This window comes from Myripristis murdjan, chromosome 5, assembly GCF_902150065.1.
Source record: "Myripristis murdjan chromosome 5, fMyrMur1.1, whole genome shotgun sequence".
Taxonomy (NCBI): Eukaryota; Metazoa; Chordata; class Actinopteri; order Holocentriformes; family Holocentridae; genus Myripristis; species Myripristis murdjan.
In genome coordinates this window covers 9,741,175-9,766,001 of record NC_043984.1, presented here as the reverse complement: position 1 = coordinate 9,766,001, position 24,827 = coordinate 9,741,175, and the positions used below count along the sequence as shown (strand labels likewise).

The 24,827-nt window shown below is 40.4% G+C and overlaps 1 protein-coding gene across 1 annotated transcript in view; it reads right to left on the bottom strand.

Moving 5' to 3' along the window:
* Positions 1–24,623, bottom strand: part of grip2b (glutamate receptor interacting protein 2b) — a 196,479-nt gene extending 171,856 nt beyond the window's left edge. Inside the window, exon 1 of the mRNA XM_030052548.1 lies at positions 24,467–24,623. Coding sequence (XP_029908408.1) covers positions 24,467–24,623 — 157 coding nt within the window. The remainder of the gene's footprint in view (positions 1–24,466) is intronic.
* Positions 24,624–24,827: the final 204 nt, after the last annotated feature.

Below are 24,827 nucleotides of genomic sequence, written 5' to 3'. Positions count from 1 at the left end.
TATTTTCTGAACATTACCGCTCATGTCTATTCTCCCTGTTTGTTTCTCTCTTGTAACAAAACAAGGGATTGTGGGTCGTCCCTCCTCATCTCACAGTCTCACACACCTCTCCCTTCCTCTTCAGTTTTTGCCGGAATGGAAATCAGCGCTAAGTGCAAGAGGCTACACAAATACACACCAACACACACTCACACACAGATACACACACACACACACACACACACACACACACCACTGAACATTAAAGCTCTCCATCCACCTACGCTGTGTATGTGTGTGTGTGTGTGTGTGTGTGTGAGCATACATCTGTTTGTTTTTTTTTTTCTGATCTATGTGTATATGCAGGCATGAGTACCCATTTGTGTGTGTGTGTGTGTGTGTGTGTTTGTTTGTCTTGAATCTAGGCCAGTTCTTGGGATCTCATTACTAAAACAGCATCAGATTAGAGCAGAATATGTGGAACCCAGCAAAAGCTTTTCAGCCATGATAACTCATTTAGTACCACTTCCACAAGTGACATCACCACAGGCTCTGTAAACAAACAAACAAACAAACCAAAAAAAAAAGAGAAAGATTTTACACATGTGGAGCATTAGAGTTATGATCACTTCACTGACTCTTGTTCGGTGGGAAAATTCATCACATCATGAAATGTAATCGCGGAGTCGGGGCATGGCAGGCACCAAGCCCCTTGTGATTGAAATGCATGAGCACAGTCACAGTCACACTAACACACCTGTCAGCTCCAGGTGGGTGATGTTTTCAATGCAATATATTTTGAACTGATGTAGAATAATACAGAATTATGCAAATTGTGTCATCTCATCACTTGTTCCTATTTTTCACAAGAAAGAAACAGTAATAGCTTGATAATGCTTCATAATGATGTTCTAAACAGGTCACTTATAAGACTTTAATAAATATTTAGATTTATCATTCGTACACTTATAAATGATTATAAATGAAAGTAGTTACATATTTGTTCATGAAGGTATGTTAACTATTTAGGACTAAATAAACATATACAAAGGATTATTGTTTTATTTTGAAATGTCAATGGTTGTAAATATTAAAGGAAATCATAAATACAGAAATATTTGTACATATTAGTTACATGTGAGTGACTGCCTCTAACCCTAACTCTTTACCTCAACCTGATGCATGTAGATGTAGAAAGCAATAACTGGGCAATAACTTTAAATGAGTCTGACCCTGCTCTGACGCCACTGAGATACATTTATGTGCATTTATTGGACTTGATAAATGAAACGAGTTTCCACTAAAGTTTTATTCCTTCCTTTGTCTCTTAGGGGCTTCCTGCTCAGCCAGTCCAGTGTTAAAGAGGCCTTAAGTGTGCCATTAAGAGCTAAACTCACATCCACGTTGTATTATTCAAGCCAAGACTGAGGGGGGAGCGGGATAATGGAGGGATAATGGAAAGAAGATACGAAGAAGAGAGAGTGAAAAGGAAGTGGGTGCTGGCAAGGTGTGTGTGTGTGTGTGTGTGTGTGTGTGTGTGTGTGTGGAGGGAGAGGGGAAATCCCAAAGCTGCTTGGCACTGTTCCTCATCCCTTGATTAGAGAGAGAGATTTTTGTCTCCACACACACACACACACACACACACACACACACACACACACACACACACACACACAGATAGATAGAAACTCTTATCTCCTCTCTGTTCTCCTCTCCTTTGCCTTCCCTCTCTTCCTTGCCTCCTCTGCTTTCCTTACCTCCTCACCTCTCTAACTTCCCTCCTCATCTTTTCTCCTATCACTCGTTCAGCCCCAGCCAGGCATTTGCAAGGAAATGACACAACAAGGTACTGCCAGAATGGGCTTTTGACAGCTGATACCAATATTTTAGGTTTAGTGCTGCCGATATTTCGTGCCAGTATTAGAGCAAACGTCTTGAAATCTGAATTGGTGTCCATGTCAAATTCTTTTCAGATGATTGTGATCAGAGTCGAGGAACCTCTGAAACACCATTTGGATGTTAAAACTCTCTACTAGAACTGCATAATAATAAGCCAGGACTGTGCTTGCAGGACTCCCTCCCCAGAAATGTGTAGCTGTCACACAGGGACTTGACAAATTTTACAAAATTTCGTGTATTATGAGATTAACTTAAGCTTAAATGTCTGTCTTTTAGCTCAGTAGACCTGTTTCATTGTGTACCCGGTAAATAATTATTGCATTTTGTTTTCAAACTGGCTCCGACATGGATTGTGTATCTGCCAAATCATACTTATTACAATCATCAGTATTACTGTTAATAAAATTAATAATAAAAACATAAAAAAGGCAAACACTATTAGTAACAGCAGGCCTCCAAATCTGTGAAGTCAACAGTTTTCTGTAAGGCTACAGCTGACCACCGCGCCATCTGCTGTCTTGAAGGAGAACAGCACCTTTGGCTCAGAGAACAACACACACCAGCAATACAAGAGCATTTAAACCCTGTTCCAAATGTAATTTTGCAAGCGGGTAAAGACAAGTCAAGGAAGATGGAGGGTGAAAGTGGACGATGAAGGTGATGTCAGTCAAAATCACACTTGCTCTGAGAGGTCAAAGGTAATTCCTTACACACATTTAGCTTTGCTACGTGTTCTGCTTCAAACAAGACATATTACACAAATAATATCCATGTGGCGTAAAAACGAACACCGGGATCTTCCAGCGGACATCCTGAGCTTTCAGAGATTCAACTTGTTGACTGTCACGGTACCTTAAGCTAGTTCAGTGCGTTTGCATTTTGTCTATATTGGTGATCAAGAGAAACGGCAACACTGTGGTGTGCAGACAATATGCTGTACTGGCCTCACAGACCAGGGCAGACACTGATACGTGATCAACAGTACAATAAATATCTAATCATACAAATGAAATCATATTGAGGATGGATGATATTGACTGGCATTTTAATGATAGATAGATAGATAGATAGATAGATAGATAGATAGATAGATAGATAGATAGATAGATAGATAGATAGATAGATAGCAGACTCTTAAACAGCCTTAAGTGAGTGTATTTCCTCCATGTCAAGCACATCTAATTCAGAACAATAGCCTCAGATAATTCCCTCAACTCCCATTAAGGCAAATGTCTTCCTTCCTCTGTCAGACACAGCAGACTGAACTCTCTCTCTCTCTCTCTCTCTCTCTCTCTCTCTCTCTTGCTCTCCCTCTCATCTCTCCTCTTACTCCTCTCTCCTTTAATTTTCTCTCTTTAAATTTACTCCACTCATCATTTTTCTTCCTCCCCTCTTCTCTTCTCTCTCTTATCTCAATGTTTTTTTTCTTTTTTGCTGTCCTTCCTCCTCTCCTCCCTCTCATCTACACCTCTTGGACCTCCCGACTCACTCCTTCCACTCCTTTTTCTCCCCTTTCGTCCATCCTCTTCTTCTCCTCCATCCTCATCCCCTCCTCCTCCCGCCCCTCACTTCTGCTTTCCTCCTCCATCTTCTAAAATGTTTCTTCGCTGTTTAAACATCTGATGCAACCCAGCGCAACAGCACCCACTGCTGCTCCTATCCCACAATGCAACATCAAAACCACTGCGCTTCCTCAGTGCCATTATAACACAGAGATGAAGCGGCGGCGGCTGTGATGCTCCCAAAGGTGGCCTATGTACAAAAAATAAATAAATAAATAAAATACACACACACACACACATATACACAAGAGTACACTTTGCTTTGAATTTTTACTTTCTAACTGAGTTTGAGTGAGGTTGCCCTCAAGCAGAGACAGACACAGAGTTCAGCCAGTGTCAGTCTCTGCTGCATGCCCTTTGTTAATTCAGTTTGGTCCAATGCCATCAACCTTTTCCACCAGCGCCAATTCCCACTCCCGAAATCATACAAAGTGTATTCAACTCTTGCCAACAGACTGTGATTTACTAAAGAGTAGCAAACAGCAATAGCAATAAGTAGCAGAAGTAACTAGGCTTTGCTTGCAGAACTGCTGTTGTAAATGCTTGTCTCTGGTGTATGTTCATACCAAAACATACCCTAAAATAATATAAAGCATATAAATAAATGCTCAAGTCAATTGCCTTTCCTGGATTAAAAAGGCAAAAGATTTTTTAGATGTGAATGACCTCTATGAGCTCTGATGAAACGCACTCACAGGGTGACAGTAAGCTATAGGCGCACTGCACTTGTACATGCTGGCTTACTGCTTCTTAGGCAGCGGTGAGGACAGAGCAAAGTGTTCAAAAGGATCGTGTGTGAGGAGCTGTGGTAGCTCCTGGCTGTCACATCAACTGTATAACTGAAGCAGTGCAAACAAACAATAAATGAGCCATTACTGGCTCTTCATCAAAGCCAAACTTCAAAACCATCTTTGTGCTTCTGCATCACTGTGATAGTAATCCAACGACAATCTCACCATGATTTATCTAGAAAATGTGCCGTCGGGTCAGGTGGGCAAATCTAAGCTGCACAGGTGTTCAGTTCTCCTCTCAGTTCTCTGCTCAATTAGCTATTTATGCCTCTGCTTATTTGGCTGAAAACATTTTAATTGTGAACTGAATCACACTGGAAGTTCCAGCGGAGCCTCCTGCCTGTCAGTCTGCCTCCCAGTGCACATCTCTCCACAGGCGCCGGCATCACTTGTCACTGCTCCCTGGAGTTGTGCCTTGATCACTGTAATAAACACAGGCTGCACTTTATTTAGCTTTTTTTTTTTTTTCATTCTTTCTTTTTTTTTGGGGGGGGGGGGGGGGGGGGGGTAATTTTGTGATATTTTTAAAGTAATTTTCTTGTATTTTTTTCCACTGACAGACAGCCATCCCCTATCAACACATTACTGTTGGCATAGTCAATAAGTTCATTCATGAAACATAGCATAACATCCATAGTGTTAAAGTTAACCCCGCCCCTCCTCTTTGTTTAAGAGTTCTCCCTGTTCATTAGAGAAAGCTGGCCTTAGCAGATGTGTGAAAAGATTTAAGAGGGAACTGTTATCCAGGGAACTTTTAGTGCTACCTACGAGATCGCTTGGTGGTAAAATGGTTTGTGAATATGGCCACTGTCTGTGCCAGGCTCTGCTGGGAGCTCTGGTTTCCTCACATAGTCCAAGGACATGCAAGTTAGATGAAATGGAGATACTAAATTGTGAATGTGGTGGGAATGTGTCTGTCTGTTTGCCCTGTGATGGACTTGTGACCTGTCCAGGGTGTTTCTCTGCCTTCCTGATTTCAGTCATTTTTAGGTAATTTCTTGTAATTGTTTTTTCACTTAAAACCATGGTCGGCATAGTAAGTAAGCTCACTGATGAAACATGAAATCATCCATAGTAACGACATCAAACCCTTGATCTTAAACTGTACCTTCAGAGTTCTTCCATGTCTTTAACAAAAATTGGTCTTTGATTTGCGAGGAGGTCTCTTACTGAGGAACTTTTAGTGCTAAGATCTCTCAGTGGTAAGATAAAATGCTTTGTGAATACGACCCTGGAAAACTAGCTTGTCTGAAACCCTGATTCCAGGGAAGTGGCACCAGCATAACGTCCTCAGCACCACCTGGCAAAGTTCTGCCTCAGCAAACTCTGCTTTGTTGAACAGCACTGAGTGGATGTGGAAAGGCTGGTCGTGACTGCTGGTTGCTACACAACTACAGAAAACATGGAGAGTGCTGCTCTTTTTGCTTGAGTTCAACATCTAGTACTTGACTCTGTGAGTGCTAAAACCCTGCTCAGCTCTCAGTGCAACAGTGTGTCCTTCCCACAGAAAACAAGCAGATAAAGGAAGCGGCGCTGTAAAAGAGAGATTCCCAGAGGACATACAGCCTATAACAGCAGGCCTCCACATGAGAGGAATAGCCAGAGGGCAATTTCTCTAAATTTGACATGGTGAGCAGACCCACTTGTATTTCAGAACACATTTTCTCTTAAGTTTCATAATTTACATGGGGAATCAATTCATCCAACAATCTGTGCTATTTCTGCAATCCGTTCTCCATTCAAATCATTTCTTTGTTGGAAAAAGGGAAATTCATTTTCTTCCCTCCCACCTCCGCCTATCTGGAGATAATATTATCTCCTCTTTTTCCCACTTTTGTCTCCCCTCCTCTCCTCTCCCATTCTGTCCTTAACCCTCTCTTTCATTCTTTGTGTCGGTGTCGACTGTGAAGCGCTTTGCTGTAAAAGGTGACATCAACTCATGCAAAATCATTGACAGTAGTAGATTTGCACAAACGATGATTCCTCAAAAGAACTGTCAGAAACTTAAATCTCTCGGTCACAGTGATAATACATGTTAGAGGTGCTGAATAACGAATTTCAAATATTTTTTTCTTCTCTCAAAAAATGGATAGGTAGCTTTTGAAAAAAAGAAGTCCTGAAGTGTGTGCCTCAAATTTTGCAAACTTTCTTGTCTGACAAAACGGTCTGCTTTGCTGTAAAAAGGAGAAGGTGGTTCTCCACTTACAGGCTCTTGAAAGAAAGTGCTGAAGTTGAAGGGAAGTTGGTATGTGTTCTGAATTTGAAAACCATCAGTAGACTCAGACCAACTACACAAGATTTATCTGCAAGTCAAGGAGACTCCTTGTTGCCTCCTTGTTCTGAAATTCACTTCACCGTTGAAGGAAATACAGATTCTGAAAGCCTAACAGGTTGGGAGGAGAGACAACAACCCCATATGGCATCTGTACAGCAGTTTACGACATATAATGACACTTTAAAGTCAAGCGACCTCTAGTGGTCATGTAAATAACAACACTGGTGTAGTATACAGGGAGCACCGAAGTCTTCAGAGGAGCTCGGTGGGACAGCGGATTGTTCAGTCAACACGCCTTTCACTAAGCCGATCAGGGTTCAAATCCAACCTAGAAAGCTATCATTAGCTAGCCAATATTTAGCAAATGTTGATAAATGACCTATGAGGTCATGTGGGATGGAGGACTTGTTGGTTGGGAGGCAGAAACTTTGTAATTATGATGATGAAACACAATGATATTAGGCTTGAAATAACCCTGAACTTGAGCTTGAATAGGCCAGTGGAGCTCCAGAGACATGGAAACTTGGAGCACTGACACTGTTCTGGGGCCTTGTGGCTTACTAAGGCCTTGCTAAGACACTTTTATTTGTCACCTATATTCACAATATATATCAGAGTACAGAAACACAAGTACGCTACCAAACTCAAATTTGCCTAGTCCACAAAAAAAAAAAAAAAAAAAAATACAAAACTGAAACTGAACCCCTGGATAAGGTGCAACTGTATAGATAAAGATAGATAGATAGATAGATAGATAGATAGATAGATAGATAGATAGATAGATAGATAGATGTAAAAATAATGAAATCAAACTTTTCCAAAGTACGGATTCAGCTCCAGATAGTTGTGAGGGAGGACGAGGAGAGGCAACTTTCTCGCCAGTGACAGCAGACGACTTTGACACGGCAATGCAAGACGTAAAGGCTTTAAACGAAACACATGGTGTTCCTTACACTGCAAATAGCATCAAGAAGAAAAGACACAGTGAGGGAGAGAAAGACGGAGGGATTTTTTTTTCTTTTTTTTTTGTCCCCAGCAATAGCATTAAAGTGTTTGCCGCTGCTCTTCCCCCCTGGTAGATTAAGGTTTGAACAGAAAGGAGACGTTCCTGAATCTGGCAGATACTATCTCTTCTGCCATCCTGCTGATGTCTCTCTGTCTTTATTTTCCCACTCATTGTTTCAACCTTACGCGATGGAGAGGCTTCCTGTGTGTGTATTTGTGTGTGTGTGTGTGTGTGTGTGTGTGTGCGTGTGCCTGGCTACGTGTCTATATGATTTTTTTTTTTTCATGCTTAACTGTGCGTGTGCTTGTGTGTCTGTTCATTGCAAGAGGTATTTTCATTCTAAAATCTGTATGTGCATTTGTGTGTGTGTGTGTGTGTGTGTGTGTATGCAGGTGCAGGAGTGAAGATTTGGCATTGGCAAATGTGTCTCTCCCGAACTGTGTGTGGGTCTGCAGGGTTATCAGACTCACACTTCTGTCTTTTTCGGTGTTTGCAAGTGTTTCTGTGCAGTTTTCATACTCAGCTGTGTTTGTGTGTGTCTGGATCTCTGTCTTGCTCTCTCTCACTGTGTGTGTGTGTGTGTGTGTGTGTGTGTGTGCATCTGTAAGACAGAGATAGAGAATGAACAGGAGGGTTAAGCAGGACTTTGCAGTATGGCGGCAGACTTATGATAGTGTCAGCATAGGCACTTCTCTGCCTCCCATGCTCGTACTCTACCTTTCTTTCTGTCAGTCTCTTTCTCCCCTGCCAACGCTTTCCCCCTCTGTCAGCGAGGATGACTGTAAAATATTCATGTTTCCCCAGTGTTCTCAGCACAGCGCTGGGGCTAAACGCTACCTAGGCATTGTTTGTTTAGGCTGATGTGTGGACTTTAAACTGGCCGAGGCCTGTTTTCATGGGTGCGCAAAGAGCATGCAGCGCTTTGATGAATTGATATTCTGGTGACCTGGAAACAGGCTTTGCCCATGTGGTATTTTCATGCTTGCGCACCAAGCTTGGCACAAAGGCGGGAGGGGTGGAATGCCGAAATGTTGAGTGTATTTAAATGAGGAAGCTATTTCGGTAAAAGTTAAGCATTGTGAGAAGAGCCCTGAGGACCACGTCAAATCCCAGAACGTCAATTCTGCCAATCCTGCAAATCCTGCAGCCTTCCAAGGTGCTGCTGCTCTGGATGGGTGCTGTCAGGAGACGTATTACACACATGAATTATTATGGAAGATATTCTGCCAACAGCTCACTACCAACGTAGATTCAACAACATGTTGTCGAGGGCAAGAACCATACAGCGGCGTGAACATTTGGCTGAAAATGTGTTTTTGATGCTTGGACAAGTCAGGTGGCACATTATAATACAGTCCTCAACAAGTTCTTATGTTCTTTTTGTCTCGCGGTGTTTTGCACAAAAATATATTGTGCAGGATGCCGACATGACTTTTCAGAGGAGACAAAGTCAGGCAGGGAGTGGCTGAGCTGATTGTGGTGAGGATACAACAGGCCGCCTTGATGCACAGCACACAGCAGAGGACTTTTCTTTATGGCAGTAGTTACATTTATTACTATAAAAACTCAATAATGAAATGCACGTCTACTTGATTTATTCATTAATTCCTCTGATATAATGAATTCAATGAAGCTGATAATTAATCTCCATACCCCTCTAATGTATTCGACTACACACCCCTTTACACGTAGCGCATGCAGGCAAAGCTGCACTCAGATGAACAAAAATAACGAGTGGGTTTGGATACTGACTGTGCACTTGGGCACAGCACTTAGCACAGGCCACTGCAAATGTGGAGGTAAAACAGGGCTCTAACGCTGCAAAATGCAACTACATTGATATTTTGACTTTAAACCTACAACAAGTAATTTCATGCAACCCTGAAACTAATATGTGCTATTAATGTACCAGTGAATGCTGCTTTTTGGCCATGCTGCCGGTTGCACCTCTTCTTGTCAAAATCTGGCCCAATGCTTGCAACGTGAAGCTCCTCCTGCTCCCACCTGCAGCCTCTCAAGTTTTTCATACTAGCTTGGTGCCTACCTCCCTTGTCTTTGTTAGTTTCAGCTGTACCTCTCCACAAGAGAAAGGCCTGGTAAAGCCAGATTAGTAACCAGTGAGACGTCTCCCTTCATGCATTTAGGATTAGCTATTGGCCTGTATGCAGTGTTTGTCCTTGACTGACCTCTGTAAAGTTGTTGCAGTTTCTGTCCCCCTGTAGCAGCCACAAAAAACACAGTGTTAACCCTCTTGTTGAATAAGGTCAATGTGACCTTATTCAATGTTTAATATCTCTGAATACATGATTAAAATCTTGGCTTCATATTTCATGACTTTTTCTAATTTAATGGGGACAAGTGGGTAAACATGAAATTAACATGATGATATGTTCTCAATGCCCTGTACATATTTTGCACCTATTGGTGTTGCATTGATTTCAATTTGAATGCTATTATCCTGTAATAATCATTTTCTGGAGGTTTTAATTACTAGGGTCAAATTGAGCCCAAATGATAAGAATTGTTAAATTTTAAAGTAACAGAAAGGTTAACATAGCAATAGATAATAAGGATATACACTCTGTGGTCACTTTATTAGGTCCACCTGTACAGTCTACAATCCATTTCAGCTCTTGTGCCATGAAGTTTCCTCTTCTGCTGCCTGTAATGCTCAGCTTTTCTTTTTGTCACAGTAATAGAGGTGTTCATTCACTTCTATGTTTGGCATTGAGCTCATAGTTAGTGCTGCTGTTCGACTGGACGGCATTTTATTGAAAGGCGTTCCTAATATTCAGCCCCTCCCATGTATATAAATAGGGAGGTCAAAAAATTATTACAAAACAACTTTCCCCAAACAATTAATTTCTAGGTCTGAGTGAATTGGGGGGAAAATGTGTAAAAAGTAAAAAGGTGCAAATTGTAGCTTTAGTTTAGAAAAGATAAAGACATGACACCTATACACAGAATACTTTACACTGTTCCAAAAAACAGAGTGTGACAGAGAGAACAGCATAGTTACTATGTGAGGACACTGTTTTATTGTTTTATATACTGTGTTTCAAAAGATTCACCCAGACGCACACGAGTTACACAAAAGTTACATGTTTATTTACAACAACAAATTATAGGTGTTTTTAATGATCAAATTGATAGGACATGGTCTAAATATAAATAGGAAAGCCAAGGTCATGTACAAAAATATTCACTGTTAATTTCACTGTCAGTGACAAAGTCCATCAGAGAGTAAGAGTGAGGAGCAGTGTTTCCACTCTGCTTTCCCTGCTGCCACCAGCTAGTGGTGCAAGGCTCAACTCCATCAGCTCCGGCATGGGACCTGAAACACATCACAGCCTCCACTCAGCTGTTTCAGAGGAGAATCATGGTGACAGATCTAATGTGAGAGGTCTGATTCTCTTTAGCAAAGCAGATGGCTGCTCTTCAGTCACACCAGGGAAGTAAATATTTTCAGTTATAATTTCAATAATAGGCACTTTTTTGTGGCAATTTTATGCTAATTTTCTTGTAATTTCAGTTTTCAAATATTCTGGTGATTTTTTTAATATTTATTTATTTATTTATTTTTAACTTTCAATCACAGTTTTAATGATAAATATAGTTCTTGTCATTTTTTATTTTTATTTTTTAAATGTATTTATTTATTTATTTATTTATTTATTTATTTATTTATTTATTTAGGATAATTTTCAGGTAATTTTCTCTGAACACTTGACAGAACAAAATTGGACCCCTGAATGATATGACAGTTTGAGTTATTGATCAGATCAATTGGATATGGTCTGATGATCAGTTCTCTACCCTGCAGCTGTTGCTGGCTAGTGGCCCATGGCTCCCAATTCTATCCTGAGTGTCCGCCATCTAATTGACCTCTCTCTCCACCCAGACATTTCAGAGAGGACGCAAGTTGCCAAATTTGTTGAGAGAGCCTCTGCTGAGCTGCCTGGCAATGAAATAAGTACATACAGAAGTTTAGCAGTCACCATTTGAACCTCTACATTATGCGACCAGCCCCGTCAAGTACCGCTTCAGACAAGCGCCCACGCCGCCATATAGGTAAGGGTCTAATTGAGGCATTTAGTGGTCTGGGTTATTTTAATGGTTTAATCATAGGAAAACACTGTTTAACACTGTCTGAAACATTCCCTGCATTTGGGGCCCATTTTGGTATTCAGTTGTGTTATTCTCTTTCTTTTTTCTTTTCTGGTCAAACAGAGATGGGACATCACGTCAGGTCAGGTTTTTGCGTCAATCCCTCAGAATTAAACAACAAGAGCCTCAGTTTAGAACAGCCGTTTTGCACTGTTCAGCAGGAAAGATAGGGAGAAATGCATTGTGGAAGAGACATATCGCAGTTTTCTTCAACTACACAAAGTTTGAGGCTATTATTTGTTGTCGAAAAATGTCCCAAGAAATGCAGGAAATCTCAAGCTGTGGTAGAAGTAAGTAAACCAAGTTGATGGATAACGCAACAAGTACATTTTTAGTTAGGGCAAACCTCTAAGTCAGAATTGCAGAATAGATCTGAAAGCTTAATTAGCTGAAAACTCATTAGAGCACTTTAAAATTACCCACTTTAAATCTGCATGTTGATGATGTCATCACTGCTGTTGAGACAGAAACCTCTAACGAGTGCACTATCATCTCAAAATCATTACAGGCAAGAAAACAAAATCCTGCCAATTCAATGCCAACAAATCAGATACTAAAGCTTTGTTGTGCAATACTTTCTTTTTAACTGCATGAATTTGAATAAAAAGTTAATGAAAGTAATGTTTTCAGAAGTAACAAATAACCAATTACTACAGAACATTTGAAAAATAACAAGTTCAGTTACTTGCTGTTGCAAAAAAGGAACCGGATTACTATAACTCACCACCTTCAGCACTGTTGCCATCTAAGATTTGATTGTGATAAATCAGGATGATCTACAGCTTGTCTTCATGTGTGGTCAGTGATTAGAATTAATAGAGTCTCTGCTTTATTCTAAAATTAACTCAATCCCTGTTTCCAAGACAGGGATTAAGCCTAGTCGTAGACTAAAACACCCTTTTAAACTGGAATAACTCTAACACCCCTCCTGGGTTGATTGATCATAATCAAGATTTAAATGATCTGATTTCCCGGTCCAAGATCAGTGTTGATCCTGAAGAAAATGAAACTCTAACTTAAACAAAGAGACAGGTTGAACCTCAGATTACTGTTTGTCAGAGAAGAAACAGCATCCATCCTGTTTCTCCTTCAGTCCCACACAATTCTGGGATTTTACAGCAGTAATATATCCATTTTGATACTCTCTGGTTCAACAGTGATTCGACCTGCAGCTTTTTCATGAAAGCTTTACAATTTGCTATTCTAAACACCTATGAGGATAGGGTCGCATAAAAAAATCCTGTGTGATGTGAAATGATGTTTTATTAATGTAGCTTTAGTACCTACACAGTGCAAAACACCACAGCATTGACCACTGCTCACCAAAGGTGTTGCTAAAGTCAAGGGAAACATGGATTTGTTGGATTATACCACTTTGGATTTAATCAAGAACTCCATGGTCCAGAAGAAACTAATCTGAAGTTAAGATGTGTCTCGAATTCCAGTCTGGGAAAACCGCTCTAATAAGTTGTCCAAATCTAAATTATGATCGATAAAGTTTGTCCTTACTCTCTGTCCATGCCCCCCTTTCGTTCTGTAGCCATTGCCTTGAGGAGAGTTCAGTAAGTGGAGTGAAGAAACAGTTTTCCACAGGCCGGCTGCCTTCTGTGTGTAAGTACATGTCCTATTCAACATTCCCTACTCGTACCAAACATTCGCAAACATCTATGGTGTTAACATGTCTAAAGCAAAGGTGGCTTTGACGTGGTACCACTACGATTCAGACTTCTTAGACTGATTCATCTCATCTCAGTCTTCACCCCACTGAAGCCTGAGCATATGTACATTGTAGTCGATCGCGTCTTTGGACCTTCACTGAAAAATAGACGACCCGCTGAATGTCACAGTATAATTTGCAGCCTGTGTTTGCCTCAAGGACCAGGAGGTGTGTGGGGAAAAAATCATGGCATACACTCCTCACCCTGGTCATCATCTGTTGGAGTCCCTACCTTCCAGCAAGAGGATGAGGACTATTAAAACCTGAACTTCACACCATGAAAACAGCTTCTTCCCCATGGCAGTGGAACTCATCAACAACCCCCCTGCCGCCCAAAGACTCTGAACTGTCCCCCACTCATAATGTCACCTATTAGCACCCGTCCTCCCTGCTACCAGATGTATGGACTATTTACTGTGCCGACACCAATGTCTATTGTTTTTCCTGCATGAGCACTTCAGTCAATACTGTCTGTTTAAAATCTGTTTACCTGGGCGAGTCAAGCCATTCTTGCACTGGGCCAATCATTACATCTGTATTTTTTAGCGCCTTTTAGTAGTAGTACAATCTATCTGCCTAATCTATGTGGCTACAAGCTGATTCTTGGATTTTACTTTATAGTGTACTTGTCTTTGCTAACTTTTTAAAATACATTGTATATCTGATTCGACTTTTTAGGCTGTGTTTATTATTATTATTATTATTATTATTATTATTATTATTATTTGGTTAGATGTTGGCTTTATTGGTACATTGGCTATGTCTTGTATTGTGTGCCACACCATCCTAATGACAGTATCAAATCAAATTTCTTGTGTTCATTTATATGTACTTGACAATAAAGCTAATTCTGATTCTGATATTCTCAATATTAGTACTTATAGTAATTGTACTCGTACTCATCAGTAGTGCAGTAGTGCATTTGCTACTATTACTATCATTACTACCACTACTACTGCTACTGGTAATAATCACTATAATAAAGGGGGAAAGGGAAATTAATCATTTGTCTTGTTTATATCTGGTCTTTCCCCCTATTTTCTGTAAAAGTTGTTCATTAATTTTAACTTGACAATATTTTGTAACAAGGCTGCAGTGTGCTTCACACACATCAAAAAACAATTTAAGACATAAAAACAAAACTGCTGCAGCTGCAGGAGAAATGAGATGTAAAGCTGCACTCAGTGATAGCTGGTGAGAAGGTTCTAGTGTCGGAGGGAGAGAGAAGAAGGAATGAAACATCCACCCACACACTGCTGTAATATTATCCAGAGAGAGCGAGAGAGAGGGTGAAAGAGAGAGAGAAACAGAAGAGATGAGAGAGAGAGAGAGAGAAAGGGAGAGAGAGAGAGAGGGGAGGGAGGGTGAGACAGATATTTAAGGTAAGGGATTGGGGGGTTGGAGGGAGTGACAAGAGCGATTGGGAGCGAGACAGAGACAGGCAGCAGCAGGGGAGAGGCTGAGAGACTCAGAGAGAGTGAGGAATAGACAAGGGGGTGAAAGAGAAAAATTGTGAGACAGAGAAAGAGTGAAGGAGAGAGATAGGGAGCGGCGCTGGGGGTGGAGAGATGAGAAAAAGGAAGAGAGCAAAAGAAAGGGGGGTTTAACACCTAAATTTAGCATGTAAATGTGTCTGAAAAGTGCATACGCACACACCAGCCATCACATCTGATAACCTGGGCTGAATACAAGCCAATTTTAAAACCACTAGGATAGTTATTAAAGCCATCCACTAAACAAATTATTTGACTATTCTGCTTGTCACTTAAGTTGAGCATCAATATAGACTCCTGTTTTAGACATCAGAGGAAAGGCTAGATGAATAGTTTGATATTTAGATTTAAACAACATAAAATGTCTATTGGACTGTTGTTTTTTAGATGGCTTTCAGGTGACTTCCCACCTTCTGGTGGCCATACTGGAGGTCAACATCTGCTGAATGAGACTGACTCTGAACAGCTGCTTGCGCTTCAAACAGCCCGGTCTCATGAAATTTCATGAAATTAGCACATTTTAAAATGCAAATCGCACGTGATGTGCACAAAAAGTGAACGAAATCCATTTCCCAACTATGAGAGATAGCATGGATGAGATGTGACTGCAAATAGGTAGTAGTTTGACATGAAATAGCACAGTAGAAGTTCAAAGTGTGGCGGTCGAGGGGCTGGATGGTCAGGATGCAATATTAGGAGCAAAAAGGTTCAAGTGAGAGAAAGAGTTTTTGCTCTGTGCTTTGTACTAGACATTACATTGTTCTGTCAAGCCTGAATATGTATTAAGATAAAGCTAAGAAAGAGCATATTAACTTAATAAAGTCAAAGGTCATAGCCAGAAAGTCAAGTCAATCAAGTTTTTTTTTTTTTTTTTTCATCTCTTTTGGGTTGTTGGAAGCTACCACAGAAAGACTGATGCGGTGATGAGCTGGTTAAAAGACAGTGATGCTGCAACACACTGATTTAGCTCAACTGTGTAACTTTCAATAAAGAACATCTGCAGTACAAAGACAGAATAGGAGCTGCATAAATGGATGAATGGGAGCTCCTACACTGGCTACCACTGAGGGCATTTCTCTGTAAATGTCTACCTACGTTTTAAAACCCCACATCAATACTTTCATTTTAACTTTCTCTTGTGGCTCTTTCCCCTTTTATGTTAATGCATCAGTCTACACCCTATGCCACTTTGTGTGTGTGTCAGATTTTATTTGTGCTTATGAATTCATGCGGTAAAAAGACACTCATGCATTATTAAAAAAGTGTTTTTCAGCACAGAGTGGATTTGGTGTCACTGAACTGATTCTTGTTGAAAGTGGGGAAATGTGAAGAGAGTCTCATTCCTGTTAACTGTGGATTTTTAAACACTTAGAAATGAACAGACGGTGACAATCTTTTCTCTAAAGTGGATATAAAGCGTTTTGGGAAATGAAAACCATTATATTCAGAATATGCGTGAGCAGAAACTCCACATTGCTGAAGTACAACAGTGAGTTTCACAAACAAATACAAACACTCATCGCTTGATGACACATGGCAGATGAGATGTTTTTTGAATATTACCAGAACATGAATAGCAATAAATGCCACTTCCACTTGACATTCTTTGTACTAACCACTCTTTGTGACACAAAATATTAACTTTGTGTTTCAAACACACCACTTTTCAAATGCTAAAACAATGGAACAATGCAGACAAAAACTGACTGAGAAGAAAAATATGTCTCGTACTCCTCAGTGCCTCTAGTGACATAACGCTTGGTGACATTGATGAGAAACTGCAAGAAGATTAGTCTTTTGTTTCGATTTTATTGCCAAGATGGAATACATGCGATATGAAACTCTAATTAAAAATCTTTTAGTCATTATGGTTGACACAGAAATGAAACGAGGTGCTTGCTTGCTAAGATGGCTGGAAAATAAATTTCACTCCCAGGTCACAAGCAAAATTTACTAGCATTTGGGTGGTGGCTGCAATCTCTCATCTTGTATATGTTTGTGCTCATTTGGCTAAAAGGGGGCGTGACAATGGGAGTGGCCTATTTCAGAAAGGCACATAACTTCCACATGGATTCACAGACTTGCACAAGTGGCCACACACACACACACACACACACACAGACACACACACACACACATCCAATTTTGCCACATCCTCTCATGAACTGGCTGTCATAAGATAAGATAAGATAAGATAAGATATTCCTGTATTAGTCCCACGGTGGGGAAATTTCACGTATTACAGCAGCAAAGTGGATAGCAAGATATGAAGCATAATTTACACTATAAACAGTATATACAGATACTGTATATATATATCTATCTATATATATATATATACAGAGTATATACAGATACTGGTCACTTATGGGACTCTGCAGAGATCCATTCTGGGGTGTTAAATTAGACATTCATTCAAAATGGGTGAACAATCCCTTTAAAATAGGTCTGGCTATGCTATGCTATCAAAATACAAACATAACTGAGGATCTTTATATAACAAAATACTCTCAAAGTTGATATGTAGTGTTTTGGAATGGGAGCCCTCAGGCAGGCAGGCAGGTTACAACATTATACAGAAAAAAGTTACACTGCTTGTAAATCATCAGGCTGTGCGCTCTAGTGACTATCAGCATCATGTTTTTAGGATTTTGGGGTTGGTTTCTAACGTCAGATTTTATTATCTCTCCTGTTTGCTGCCTTTTATGTACTTGCTGTAAGCTGGTTTCGACAGGCATATTCAATTATTTCTCTTTTCTGTTGCGCTTTTGATGCTTGTGTAGCCATTTGCTAGTTGTTGGTGCTTCAGCCTTTGTGAGTAGCTTTCAATGGGCCATTTTCATTATTTGTCCTTCTGCGGTGCTTTTGATGTGAATCCATCCATCCATCCATTTATCCAGTTAAAAAATGCCTTTTAGCCACTTCAGCTGTTGTAAACAGGGCAGGAAACTAATTTGTTTTGTGCACGGCAGCAATAATAGATGGTGCATCGTGAAACTCACTGGCCACTTATTATTTTTTACCAGGTGTTAAGGTGTTTTGAATGTAATAGGACCTCCAAACTGTGGCTGTTTGGCTTCCAAGGCAGCAGAGAGAGTAGACAATCTTTCATCAGCCAGCTAGATATTTACATGAGAGCAGGTCCTCCAAATCACTGTTGGTTACCTAACAGAGTGGGAGAACTTACCAGCCTCAGCCAGCATTTTGTAGACATTTGTCTTGCAGGTTATATTTTTCTGTTCTCATTGTTGGTTGCTGGCTGCTGACAGATTTGACTATCACCCCTTTCTGCTGTTTCTGTGGTCTTCCATAACAGCCTGAGTTCATGAAAGTTATAGAACATATAGAATGTCCTGAAATGCAAATAATGTGCTCCATGCATAACCAGAAAGAAAGGTTAGTCTCCCCGGCACAAAAACAATGTGCGGAGAGAGCAAACTGATGTGCGTGTGGGCAGATACATTTACCTTCCAGTCTGATGGGCCAACTTCAGTTCCCAGTCAGCACAAACACGTTTTCTGCATTAGTGAAGGTTTTTGTTTTCTTTGATAGTGTTTCTTATTTAGCCTAATGCTGTACTTAACCAAAGTTGTTTTACTTATCTTAAAGCAAAACTGAACCTTGCTGCTCCATGCTATCCTGGGCTGCTAATCCGGAATATTGTATTTCTGTCTCTCCATTCACTCCAAACAGCTCCCAAAATAACACTTTTGTACAAACAAATGACTACAAATGGATTATGCCAATATAAATACACAACAAGTCCTGATACCCATTTTTGTGTAATTATTTGTGAGAGCAATATTGTTTTAAATGCTATTCTCTTCATATGGCACACACAAATGCTATGTGCAGTTCATGCTACTGCCACATAACCCCTTTCTGAACTAGTGAACATTTTCACAAAAAATATTTTGGGACTACATATTCATTCACCCAGTTAAAGCTGCACTGGGTAACGGCACACAACCGTTCTCTGAAGCTTTGTTACCAGAGAACACAAAAGAGAAGACAAGAGAAGTTTAACACTGGCAAGTCAACCTTTTCTCTGGATGGTGTAATTAAAAATTTTGTCTGGTGCAGCTCATGGAGCCGCTGTAGGTCACCATTCTACTGCAATATCTCACTTCTCTGCTGCTCATGATACAAAATTACAATTATATGAAAAGGTCAAGGGGTCGGGAAAAAGCCTTTTTTTTTTAATCACTCAACATGCCTGAACTGGAAATGTGTTGTGTTGCGTGTCTGTTTTATCTACAGCCCAGTGAAAGGGAACATCAGCATTTTCCACCCTGAACACACATCTAGTTCACATTATCTGCAGACTGTTAGTTTTGCTGCAGGACTGATAACTCCACTGTGCAGGACGCAATTATATGATTTCAGACGGAAATTAGTTATCATGGAAATAGTATAGGACTCAGAGGCTTAGACGCATGTACTCACACATACACATAATACAAACGTGCAGCACGTGACAGAGATATTGTTCTCAACGACACACACACACACACACACACATTTACTTTCAAGCCATATGAAGGTCAATCCAAGTGAAACACGGCAACGATGACAGCATAAAGGATGGGAACGTCTGCAGCCTCTTAATATCACGTTTCTGCACTTATTTTATTATTTTTTTTTATTGATTGCAGCAATTTCTGTATAAAACTCAGCATATGGACTGACTTATTGAAGTTACTTTGCCCTGATTACATGCTGCACAGGCTGCTCTATTTATCTCTGATCCTTGCTCTGGTTTTTAGCTGACACACCTGTGGGGAGGATTCAGAGTTTTGGCTTTTTAAGGCCTATAAAGATACTTTTAGACTACCAACTAGGCAAAGTTTTGTGCCGGTATTCTTCAAAGTAGATGTTTTTTCATGCAATTATTGTTGTCAGTCAGAAAAGTTTTGGCAGCATTCACATCGTGGGACACTGAGGTTGCTTTCACACCAAACAGTCTGCATGGTCTAGATTAACAAGTCGTTTGATATGTTACTTTTTTGATCCAGTTTAGTTGGCTTTCAGACAGCACAAATAAAAAATGACCATGGCATGTAAAACAAAGTGATGTGCTTGCATATTATTGGTAAGAGAAGACCAGTAGCATGAAGAGAAGAGGTTCCTTTCATATTACAAGAATACCCTGAACCATAGACCTGAATGTTGACAGTCATCCTCTTTTTTTGTCTGAGCATCAGAGGAGGATTAGCCAAACAGAATGTGAGAGACTGATATGATACCAGATGAAACGCTGCCATCACATCCCAAGTACTGACGCGGAAGACAGGAAATACTACAGCGGGATCATGATGTCATACCTGCATTACGAGACAGACCAGCCAGGTGGAGCAGGTTTTAAATTCCTTGCTCAACCCACAGTTGGCAGCGCTGGTGCGGTTACTTTTCTCACTTCAAATGAACTGCTGCAGAGTTTGCTGGGAACTGAATCGAGATCCACCTCTTTCAAGTGGATTCTGATTTGAATATTTAGTGCACACCAGGGTTCAGGCAAGGAATTCTCACCGAGCCAAATGAACCACACCAATCAGGTAAACGCACCAGGGATTGATTCAGCCAGACTACACACGCCATTTGTGAAAGCCACCAAAGACCATGTTCACATTACAAGCTGAAATGGCATGTGACACACATTTGATTTCTGAACACCTTAAATCCAGTATCTATTTGATTCCCAGTGATATGACGGATAAGCAGATGGTCATAGCAGAATTCATTTGTTTTTTTCTTTCTTTTTTTTTTTTTTTTGTTGTTGATTTTTTTGTTTTTGTTTTTTTTTTTTTTTCCACTGAGCAGATTCACATCACATCATCATTCATGGTTGGCAGAGGCAAGACAAAGCAAAGTATGAACTATAGCAGCAATAACACAGGATAGTGGGGAGACACTGAGGTTGTAAATTTAATAGAAAGGAATTCAGTCCAAGTGTCCACAGCAAACAAGTTGAGAAATGTATTGGTGCACTGTTATTTTATTCACTGTCATGACAGACTATTGTTCAGCTTGCATGCTTACTGTAATTGTGCACATATGAGGTGATGGCAGAGATCTGTTCGCTCTTCTGTCAGATGTGGGTCACATGCAAAGATGAATGAACAGTCGCGGCAAAAAGAGCAAAGCTGAAAAAAAAATCAGAACTGAGGGGGGACTCGGGGGTAGATTAGCCCTTTATGCGAAGAATTAATTTACAAAAACTTAAGTGAACAGGTAGAACGTGTGTAAAGACACACATGTAAGGTCTTACTCTATTGGATTCTAATGGGAATATTCTCTCCAGCTGCTCCAAGACACTGTGGATGAGAGCATCCACCAAATGGGATGTTTTGTTCAGAGAAAACTATTGTTCTATTGTTTGCACTGGGACTAAGGGGGAATACTGGGCTCTTCTCCTTGATATGCTTGTTTGCTCTTGTTTTCAAAGTGACCTTTCTGCACCTGCAGTGTAATGCCTGCTTCTCTGATGGTGTGTTTGATGCTGTTTGAAGTCTGGGCTGCTGCAGTTTCTGCTGAGTGATTACAAAGATTGTTTGATGAAAGGATAAAGGGAAGGTGGAGAGGCACATGCACACACACTTCCGTCCCTCTCAAACTTATACACTTACTTACAACCTCCCCTCTCTATGTATTTTCTACCACACGTACTTACACTCTCTCTTTGCTGAGCTGTTTGTGCTTCATCAAAGCGAGCTCAAAAATAGACCTCACAAAAAAATCGGAACTCTCCGTGAAACACCCTCTGCAGTCTTTGAAAAACATGAGGTACCTAACAAACTGTCGCAGCAACACTAACCAGCTTACAGCTAATTAAATAGTCACACTAACTAATTAACTGCCAACTAAACAGCGCTGCAGTAAAACTGAAAACAGCACACAGTCCCAGTAGAACTAAGAGCAAACTAAGTTAAAATCAGCCTTCATGTCTGGGCAGGGGAATCTGTCTTGGACATCTCAACTGTGTCACATTACAACCAACAAACAGCAAACTTCAAGTGTGTGTGTGGACTGGACAGGGGACAGTGGACTGGGTACCAAACTCATTCTGAGAATTTAACATCAGAGAAGCCCCAGTGTTTGTCAAAATTAGCCCAACAAAGTAATGCAATAGGCAGAGCATGCAGCCACAGCACATTACCAGCTGATCATCAATGAAGGAAAGTAAATACACACTAAAGGGACAGACATTTTACATGCATATACAGAGTGTATTGAATGCACAATGCATGGGGTCATAACTTAAGTCAAGTTGGTCAAGTCAATTTTGTTTGTATAGCCCAATATCACAAATTTGTCACAAGGGGCTTTAAAGCAATACAACATCCTCTGTCCTTAGACCCTGATATTGGATATATGGAACAAGTCTCTTAAAAAAAAAAAAAACCTTTAACAGGGAGAACAATTGGGAAAAACCTCAGGGAACGCAACAAAGAGTCGATCCATACCCTGTTGTGTGCACAGAATGGAGCACAAGTTACATGATAAAGCTCTGAAACAGGATAACAAAATTATCATGGATTTATGTAAGCCATGCGACCATCATTATTAAGAGTGGTGTATGTGTGAAAGAGTGTGTGTGTGTGTGTGTGTGTGTGTGTGTGTGTGTGTGTGTGTGTGAGAGAGAGAGAGAGAGAGAGAGAGAGAGAAATGCACCATAAAATGAATGTTATTTAATGGCAGTGGCTTAAAAAAGAAACAGACCAGCCCACTGGGAAAATTCCCACACTTCCTAGTGGCCAGTCTGCACCTGTTAAGTGCGCTGTGCTGTGCTGCTTGTGCACTGCGCTTTCCAGACATCACCTGTTAATCAAACCGCGTGGGCCACGCTGTGATGGCTACACTGCCTATCACACTGCCTATCAGTATAAATCACATCAGTCTGTGATACCCAAACACAGAAAATGGTGAAAATGTAAGTCACCTAAGCAGCGCCAAAGAAACATCTGCAGCTACAAAATAGGCAAATTGCAATTTCCAGCAAGCCTGTCATTATCACAAAATAAGCCCTTCCAGGGTGATCAAGAAAAGGATGTTTTGCCACTACCGATCATAAACAATCATTTGACACAAAATGTAGATTTAAATGCATTTTATTATAATCCCAAGTAATTAAAAAGCTTAGAAATGTTTATAGCTAGCATCCATAACTACAGTGCAACTGAGCTGTAACCATGGCAATCTGTAACGAGTGTCCGTGATTACACTGTATCAGAACTGCAACCACTGAAATGAAACAAAATATTAAAAATAATATTCAGAAAACCAAAAAAGTTTGACTAGTCAAGCGTTTTTTTTGTTTTTTTTTTCAGTAACAACTTACATTTAATTTTATTTTGTTTATTTTTTGCTTATTTTTTTGTCAGAAGGAATTGGAAATTATGAATGAATGAATGAATGAATGAATGAAGGCTGCAAGTAGTACAAAAAGAAAAAAAAAACAGCAAAACAGCAAAAGAACAGTTGAAAACAATATTAACTTAACATGTTCGAAAAGGAGTAGGAAGAAGCACAATGCTTATTGAATCCTACCCCCTCTCCAGTTTACCTCCTGTGTATCCTGTTTTTTCTTTTTTCTTTTTTTTTTGATCAAATACTCACAATCATAAATAACTCAACATATTTACCGGTGCCAACAAAAAATAAATAAATAAATAAATAAAATAAAATAAATAACGAGTAAATAAACAATATGTGAGAACCCTAGTGTTTGTCACACCCTTCCTCTTCTCTATACTTTGTGAATACTTAAACGGGCCAGATTCTTGACTATACAGTAAACTGATGACAGAAGAAACAGACTTCTACCTTCACTGGCCAATCACAACTGAGTATTCAAGACACAGCATAGACAGTAACAAACACATAAACAGTGTCACTGAATGAGCAGAGACATGTTTGTGTTTGAGGTAGACTTAGTCTCTGACAATTCATACACTGCATGTGTTGGGCACACACACACACACACAAGTGCAAACACACACTGTCTTTGTGTCTCTAACATACAACAGGCCTGCATGCTCACTGGCTTTCTCTCTCTCTCAAAGACGACCGCAAAACACAAACACACTGAGCCTGGAACAAATACACACACTGTCTCTCTGTCAAACACGCTCACACTTTGATTCCTTATTACTTTGAAAAATGCACACACCAAACAAACACACACACACACACACACACACACACATGCATCCTCACTCTCTGAAATGCAAACACACACTCTGACAACAAGCAAAATGAATATTGTCACCTTAAAACTTGAGACGCAGCTTGCTAAATGAGGTGCACACACACACACACACACACACATGCACACTTGCTATTCTTTCGAAACACACATTTACTGAAAACTCACACTTCCCACACCTGAGCATTTGTTTCCCTTCCAAATGCACAGGTGCGCACACACATTATTTTGCCTTTTTAAACCAAATATCACATGTATAGACACTAGTTTTTTGTTGATTTTCTCTGAAGTGCGCACACACACACACACACACACACACACTGAAATTCTTCATGAAAACACACAGACACACGTGGCGGTGCAACCTCTCACCACTGATGCAGAGGCTGAAGCGGCAGAGCTCATCACACAGGGTGTCCGGGCTCTCTATCTCTCCCGGTGCTCTTCCTCCTCCTCCTCCTCCTCCTCTCCTCTTCTTCCTCGGCGACATCCTCTTCACCATCTTCATCACTCGCTCCACTTTGTCCATCCTGGATGACAAAATTCACCTGCCTGTTCGACTCTGTGCACCTGGATCTCACTCGTCTTGTCTTCCTCTTTCTTCCTCACTCTTTGGCTTTTTCTCTTCTTCCTCCTCCTCTCTTCTCTGCTCTTGTCTTTTTTGGGGGAATCCTGATAACTTTCACCACTCTCCTCTCTGCTGCTTTATCGTCTCCTCTTCTTCTGTCCTCTT